Here is an 8,788-nt window from a genome sequence, read left to right as displayed (position 1 = left end):
TTCCAGCTACTTGGGAGGCAGAGGCAGGAGACTTGCTTGAGCCCAGGAGTTGGAGGTTGCTGTGAGCTGTGATGCCACAGCACTCTACCCAGAGGGACAGCTTAAGGTTCTGTCTCCAAAAAAAAAAAAAAAAGAAATCTTACAACTCAGGAATAAAAATATTATTCATTAAAAATAGGCAAAAGATCTGAATAGTCATTTCTCCAAAGAAGATACACAAATGGTCAATATGCATTTGAAAAGATGCTCAAAATCATTAGCTATCAGGGAAATTCACTGCCATTTTGACTTGCCTTTTCTTACCCCCTGGAATGGCTATAACCAAAAGTCAGACAGTAACAAGTGTTGATAGGAATGTGGGAAAACTGTAAAGTTCCTACATTACTGATGGAATGTAAAATGGTGCCATCAGTTTGGAAAGTTTGGCAGTTCCTCACAAAGTTCAAACATAAAGTTTCCATATGACCCAGCAATTGCATTCCCAAGAATTGAAAACATTTATCCACACAAAAACTTGTATACACATGCTCATAGAAACATTAATCAAAATAGTCAAAGTGAAAATGACCCAAATTATTCAGTGATTAGTGAATAAGCAAATTTGTGTTATTTCCACAGAATACTATGCAGCCAAAAAGAGGAATTAAATAAGGGTACATGCTATGAAATGGAAGAACTTGAAAACAACACCAAGTGAAAGAAGTCAGACCCAAAAAGTTACAGATTGTATCCATTTATATGAAATAACCAGAATAGGCAAATTCACAGAGACAAAAAACAGATTAGTGGATGTCAGGAAGCAGGGAAAGGAAATAATAGGGAGTCACTGCTAATAGAACATGGCTTCTTTTCAGGATGATAAAAATGTTTAGAATTAGACAGTGATGATAGTTGTACAATCTTTTTTTAAAAACTTAATAATTTTATTTTATTTATTTCAGTTTTTGGCCGGGGCTGGATTTGAACCCAACACCTCCAGCATATGGGGCCGGCACCCTATTCCTTTGAGACATAGGTGCTGCCCTAGTTGTACAATCTTGAAAATAAAAAAGAATTAACCCTTCAAGTGTATAATTCACTGGTTTTTAATTTTTTAGGTTTTAAGACAAGCATGAAACAAAGTTTATTAAGGAAGAGAAAGTAGGTTTACAGAGTGAGATGTGTTTGCCACAGATAATGAATGGCCCTCTTGTTTCAACAAGAAAAGTCCTTGAAGGATGAATTTTATGATATGTGAATTATATCTCAATAAAAAGGCCAGAAAAAAAAATCTGTTCCTCTTGGCACTAGGTGTTTGGCCTGTAATAAACTTCAGTTAGAGGGCTGTGGCTACTAACCCACTGACCACCCACTGATTTAGATTAGGAAGTTAATTTTCTCCATATTAGGAAAGGTAAGCAAGAAGATGAAACTAGCCTAAAATTAAGAACTTGCATTTCTTTACAGAACTCAAAGTGAGAAGTCATTTTCACAACCTGTGTATTGAAAGAGAAACTTACAAGTTCCCTTATATGAATGACACTTGGAACAAACAATATCCTTACTCTTTTCTATGTCAAATTTCCTCCACCTTGACCACTCTTTCTTAACCACTTTTTATCCTACAGTCCAGTGGTTCTCGACCTTCCTAATGCCGCCACCCTTTGATACAGTTCCTGTGGGTCACAACCCACAGGTTGAGAACCACTGCTCTAGTCCATCATGATGCTTTTTCACTCTATTATATAACTTCTGCATACTGGCAATATCTAAGAAGATTTTGCTGCGCTTTCTGTCATTTACTCAAAATAAAAATGAAACAACCCCTAAACCACCAAAACATTAGAAATGCCATCCATTTGTCTTTTCTCTGTACAATTAAGAATCACTTATTGGGACACATTTTACATAATTTTAAGACTTTAAATATTAACTGTTAAGACTTGTGGATATTTGCACTTTTTACCATTTTCAAATAACACACATTTCTTTTCTTTTTCTTTTCTTTTTTTTTTTTTGAGACAAAGCCTCAAGCTGTCACCCTGGGTAGAGTGCAGTAGCATCACAACTCACAGCAACCTCCAACTCCTGGGCTCAAGCGAGTCTCTTGCCTCCGCCTCCCAAGTAGCTGGGGCCACAGGTACCCGCCACAACCCCTGGCTATTTTTTGGTTGCAGCCGTTGTTTGGCGGGCCCAAGCTAGATTCGAACCCACCACCTTAGGTGTATGTGGCTGGCGCCTTAGCCACTTGAGCCATGGGTGCCAAGCCATAACACATATTTCTCAAAACAAAGAATACAAGTTAGGAACATGTATTTTCAATTCATTTTGTTTTAAATACGATGATGGGCAAGTACTAAGGAGTAACTGACTATAGCTATAACATTGACTGCAGGATCTGTCCTGCAGATGTTATGTTATAACTATGTTATAGTTTTAGTTCATTCCCTAATAGTACAGAACAAGGGAAAGAATGAAAATAATTTCTTAGAGGATGGAAGAGTTTCCTAGTGCACAATATGTTTGAAGGATGAGTTAAAAAATTAGGACAGCAAGCAAATTAACAGTGTGGTATAGAGCTCCTCCTAATGGCACAACATGAATTCTCATCACTGGGACCTTCAAGACTCTACTGTACCTCTTTGGTTAGCTCAGTGAAACTGCAGGGGAGAAAAGGTGAGGAAATGATAGGGTTGTTCCAGAAAAGATTGTCCTAAAAATAGCAAGGGAAAGCCCACACAATAAAAGTATCATTTTCTTAAGTCAAATGTGTGTTAGCTGTTAGTTAGCATATCTAGAAAAAATGGATAAAAATTTATATGAGAAAGAGTTCAAGAGTTTCAAATACCATACATTTATTTGGAAAGAGAAAATAGAAAAAATCCCCAATAGTTACATTTGTAAGCAGGGTCATTTAATAAGAGGCTTTGGCAGTGGCAGATAGATTAGAAAGACATGGAGGAATGAGAACAATGGAGAAATGGTGAGAATCTGTGGACAAATAATGATGTGTAAAATGACAAATTCATTTTAGGAAAAAGCTAATTATAAAATGTTTTTGTAATTAAGGAGGCAACTCATAGGTAAATATTCCCACTTTAAAAGGCTGAGGAATCATGAATTTGGGACAGCAGAGTTGGCATGCCAATCAACCAGTATTGACTCTTATACTACAGACTTCCTGGTTCTTAATGATTACTTTTCTGTTAGGAACTGGCTGAGTCTTATGGCAACATGTCAAAGCAATGGATTATACCACTGCTTAATTATGTAAATTTAAATCTTTTTCTGCTCAAGTGGCTTCCTTCCCTCTAGTTCCATCACTGGGAGGTGATAACAGCTTTTCTAAGACCATTTCTCAGAAAGGGCTCCTAGAAACCTTGGTAAAGCAAGGCTTCACAGACCACATCAGAGGTGCACATTAGCAAACTTCCAAAAATAATGCCTATTCCTTTAGTAGATCTTAGACCTGAAGTAAAGCCTTGGGGTCACTCTAGGACAGTGGTTCTCAATCTTCCTAATGCTACAGCCCTTTAGTCATGACCCACAGGTTGTGAACCACTGCTCTAAGGAGTATGAAACTGGGTTCCCAAAGATGATCTCAGTAATTATGAAGGGAAAAAGGAAGTGTTTTTGTAATGGCTTTATGATCATAATAGTTAATCAGAATTATTTTCTACAAAGTAGAGGGAAAAAAAAGAAAAAAAGCAAAACTGCACCTGTTAGCCCTTCTAGTCTCTTATGAAAAAATTCTGTTCCAGTAAAGTTCATACTTAAACATAATTTGGTTATATTTTCTGGACTTAGGGCATCTACTGGCTTTTATAAATACAATGTGAATTTTAATACCATACATTGAAATACTGACAATTTATGTGTTTTCTCCCTTTGGGCTGTTTTGGAATTCAAAATTACAGGGTAGTTAACGCTAGCTGTTTACCTGGTAGATGTGCTTGTCTTCTCTACTGTAGACATAAGTCTCGCAAATGCATCCGTCACTTTGAGGCTTGAGGTGGATATTTCCAGCTTAGAAGTTGTTAACTCATACAACTCTGGATCCACACCTTATAGTATAAAACAACAGTCAGTGATAGCAAGCTACAAGAATGGGCTACCCAAATAACCACAATCCAAGATGCAAAAGGCAACATTCTGTAAACATCTGAGTCTTTTACAAACACAATATACCCTTAGAACACTGTAATACTGCATTAAAAAAAAATAATAAGCACCACTTTTTGGAGTTTTTATAAAACAGGAAAATACTTTTAAACTTCCACTTGGAATAAACATATCCTTAATCTAACATTTATATAGCAGATGCTACCCAAATAGTTCTAAAATTTCTATCTGCTATAGAAAACTCCAATTTTAGATTAGTTTGGGATAGAAAAGTTACCAATGTTCTATAAATAAAATGCACATGATGTGTACATAATATCCTTAATTTTTTTTGTTGCTGTTTGGCCAGGGCTGGGTTTGAACCCGCCACCCTTGGTATATGGGGCCGGAGCCCTACTCACTGAGCCACAGGCACCACCCCCCTAATTTTTAAGTTGATTAACCTTATTTTAACTTTTCTCTTCCCCCACCTTCCTGGTTATTTTTTCTCCACAGCAAAAGATGTGGACGCTAATTATGTGTATAGTCTCAAATGTAGTAAATGATATGGTTAGTTTAAATATATTATGTCTACCTAAGGACAAACTATTATTCAAAGGATCAAATTGTTACTAATCATAAACATATATACCACATTACTCTTTCTTCAGGTAAGAGGTAAGGACAGTAAAATAGTTTCACACTAAGCAAATAAAAATACTAGCTTCGGACAAAATGAAAATTCTTATCTCCTGAGTTGTACTTCTACAGTCTCATATCTGAATCTGGTGGCCAACAGTTAAAATATCTTGTTAGAGTAATTAAAAAATAAGTTGAGTTAGAGTTACATTTATTGCAATAAAAAACTACTACCCATCTGAATCCATTAAAATATACTTATAAAATATTACATGGAAAATATGAAAAAGTACATTAATAATGATTACTACAAAAACACTGAAAAGAATAGTTAAATATTTTAAAGTCAAGCTGAACTTTGAATAATAAAGACACAAGATTAGAAAAAAGTTTCTAATCCTATGCTCTCCTTGAAAAGATTGAGAGGTGAAAGTTCATGAGCTTAGAGTATAATATATAATAGCAAAGGACTGTAAGGAAGAATGTCTTATAGCTTCTTTAATTTTTACTTAATTTCTTTTTTAAAAAAGCCCTGCATTATCAGCTGATAAATGAGTTTTTTTTTTTTTTGGAGACAGAGTCTCACTATATTGCCCTCGGTAGAGTGATGTAGTGTCACCGTTCACAGCAACCTCAAACTCTTAGACTTAAGTGATTCTCTTGCCTTAGCCTCCAGAGCAGCTCCGACTACAGGTGCCTGCCACAACACTCGACTATTTTTTGTTGCAGTTGTCATTGTTGTTTAGCAGACCTGGGCCGGGCTCAAACCTTCCAGCTTATGTGGTTGGTACCCTACTCACTGAACTACAGGCGCTGAGCCTAAATGAGTATATTTACAACAAGTTTCTTCCTTTTAGGGTATTCCAAGGTTAATTTTAAAAAAGTCAGAAACTGATGTCTGTTAACTAACTTTACAGATGTAAACATAGATCTCAGATGTTTACAGAAATCAAACAAGCAAAAGCGGCTTCCACAGTTACGAAGTCCAACAAGGGAGGAAGGCTATAGAAAATGTATGTTGACTCTCCCAAGTTCTTAATATTTCATTAAGGTACAGTTTCAAAATATACTTAAAAAGGACTGGTCTTTGTATTTCTATAACAAGAATATAGGTTATAATTCAAATGTAAAAAATTATAGATGTCTGTAAAGGGACCAATAAGCCCAAGGTACTTCCCTCCTCCGCTATTAAAGGGTAGACTCCAAGCAACTACAAAATTTAAGTTGATGCCTAATATATAATGCAGAATAATCAACTGTATTCTGACTGGCAGCAGAAAAGTGCTAATAAAAACTTATCTTGGTTTATAAAATTCTGGCCACTCGACTGTCGAACAGTAAAGTGGCAGATTAAAAAAAAGAAATCAAATTCCTCCAGCCCCAATCAACTACCACTATACCAAACACCCCCCTGCCCAACTATGGTTAAATTTTTCAAAACAGGACAACTACTTACTATATGTTAATAATTGGAGGGTAATTTTTTTAATGGAACATTTAATTTTTTACAGGACCTTAATGAGGCACAGTTTAGTTACATAATTAAAGTTAGCCAACCAAGTTCTATGCCAACCTCCTAAGTCTCACACACAAAATAATTAAATAACCGCAAGCTAAGACGAAATGACTTTCCCAGAAACAAGTCAGAAAAAAGTGCAAGCAAGTGGTGAAATGGAACATTAAGGAAGGTATTGATACCTGTAGCTTGATGGTAAGTTTTAACAAAACCCAATAGCAATAAAAAGAAGCCAAAGCAAATATATAATAATCAAATTTATATAGCAGCTAGAGCATATTAATGAAAATACTGAACAAAAATATTTAAAAGGTTCAAAGTAATGAGAACTGCATTTGACCATGCTGATTTCACTTCCATCACAGCGCTAAGCTTCTGAAGCCGCGTGCTCTTCTTGCAGCTGTGTACACTGAGCCTGATTATCAGGTCATTTCTGTACTTCTTTATATAGCCAGGTTATTTGTGCTCCTATGGATGGTTTTTAAATGGGTTTGAAATGTAACCAAAAATTAAATTTAAACCATATTTTTAGGCATCCAAAAGAAAAACAGTGACCTCATTTTAATTGTAATACAGTTTATGACAAAACAAAGCTGAGCACAAATTTAAAATGGGAGTGTGATAATTCATTCTTGGGAATACAGTAATAAGGAAACTGACATACATGTCTTTGGTTATGTGTCCCCGCCCCCACAATTAAGTATGATAAAATGTCAGACAACTAATTAGCTCACCTAGATCATTCCACAGATTAAATGTATTTAGAAGTAATTTAAATAAATAGTAAACTATCATTTTGAAATCAAAACAAGACACAGATTGGCTTTTCATATGCTTGCAAAATCTTGAAAACAATGAAAATGATAACCAGGGGCTTAGACTTGAGGCATCCAGTCATTCTATACTTAAATGACTCTGGAAAGTCCCTGTAGCAGAGTCAGACTTCCACAATCAGATCTCAAGAAGGCCATCAGGGGTCCCAGGCTCACCCTTAGCTACCTGTTAGTCTCCCCCATCCATTCCCATCATGGTTCCTAAATTGTTGGAAGTGGGTGGCAGGGCTATCTAGTAGAATAGAATAAAACCAGCAAATTCTCAGGAATCAGGCTGGTTGTGAAACTTGTCATTAATGGGGACAAAAAGGGATCCTCACTATGCATTCTGGGCATTAGCATCTAATATAGCGCTCCAATAGCTGTCTGGTGACTAATGGGCATGATTACCAGATCACAAGTTGGGATGACAGGGACTCATTAAAATCATGTTAAATAAAATGTAAACATAAAAATGCCATTATAATTTTAATCTTTTATTCAGTTAGAAAAAGACAAAGCACATTAGTCCTTTCTTTGGTCAATGAACTGAACTTTCGCAGGACTGAACATTAATTTAACAGGCACTCCAGTAACTTTTAATTTCTAGCTTTTAGTATCTCACAGCAATTATTTTCTACTATTAACTTTTGTAACATTTTTTTCCCATGGAAAACTAACAGTATACTTTTTATTTAAGACCTACATAAAAACAGTAATAGATCTATATGGGACTATATAACTAAGTGCTAGACCCCAACATTTTGAAACCTAATTATGTATTTAGCAGCACTAATAAACAACTAATTGAATGCTAGAATTTGTTAAGGTTATATTACAGGCACTATAATGTAAAGTCATCTTTGTGTACTAAAATATTCTTATCTCTAAACTTTTTTCAAATGGCTTTATAGAATATGCTTTAAAAAACAAGCATATAAAAATCACATTTTCCACTTAGAAAGAAAAAAAACCAAACCCTGCCTTTGTCCAAGTATATTAGGGATATTTTATTCCTAGAAACTACTTTCTGCTTTGAATATTACACTCTTGAGAAAATTTTCCTTGAAATACATTTCATAAGTCATTCTTTGTAGTCAGATAACTAGAAAACAACAGATGAAAGAAAAGTATTAAAAAGACATTATAGAGAATACAATCTACTTGTTTCCTTGTTTATAGGAAAGTCAAGTGATGTGGTCATGCTTTTAGTAAGTAAACTAGAATTGTGGTTTTAACACTCTGCTGACCTGGGATTGTGGTGTTGCTGCTAGAGCTACTGTCATCCACGGGCCCAAAGAAATCAAGGTTCAGAAGAGTGGAACCTCCACTAGCTTGAAATTCAGTGACCGTGTTGGTAGGCAGCCACACAGAAGGTAAGCCAAGGGAGGAGGGGTTATGTGTAAAAAGGGGTAAGACACACACTTGAACATGCAGGTTATAATTAGTAATAATTACACATTTTAAAAATCAACATTAAAACAATGTGTACAGTATTAGTTTTTCATTACTAAGGACATTTCTAAAGTAACAATTTAATTCAATGTACACTTCTTCATGTACAATGTAAAGAATGTAACACTTAGTAAGGTTTAGTAGGAGTTCAGTTTTTTTCAATCAAAACTGGAAGCCATACCAGAAAGACCAAAAGGAAAGCGTACCCGTTAAAGGGAAACAATACTTTAATCTCAACCCAACATTAAGTCACTGTACATGCCCAAATCAATCCTTCATGTTAGTA

At 35.4% G+C, this 8,788-nt stretch overlaps 1 protein-coding gene across 3 annotated transcripts in view; it reads right to left on the bottom strand.

The window, feature by feature from the left end:
- Positions 1-8,788, bottom strand: part of AFTPH (aftiphilin) — an 80,155-nt gene that overhangs the window by 6,072 nt on the left and 65,295 nt on the right. For 2 of the 3 annotated variants that reach the window (XR_002772836.1, XM_003787960.3), the window contains one exon: positions 3,920-4,043. Coding sequence is in view for 2 of the 3 variants with exons in the window: in XM_003787960.3 (XP_003788008.1) it covers positions 3,920-4,043 (124 nt within the window). In the remaining variant the exon portion in view is untranslated. Of the gene's footprint in view, positions 1-3,919; positions 4,044-8,297; positions 8,382-8,788 lie in introns of all 3 variants that reach the window. The other variant, XM_003787961.3, reaches the window with a different exon arrangement.

This window comes from Otolemur garnettii, unplaced genomic scaffold (assembly GCF_000181295.1).
Source record: "Otolemur garnettii isolate 467f Iridium unplaced genomic scaffold, OtoGar3 scaffold00024, whole genome shotgun sequence".
Lineage (NCBI taxonomy): Eukaryota > Metazoa > Chordata > Mammalia > Primates > Galagidae > Otolemur > Otolemur garnettii.
The sequence above is the reverse complement of the archived record's forward strand: the minus strand, read 5'-3'. Positions and strand labels throughout refer to the sequence as shown.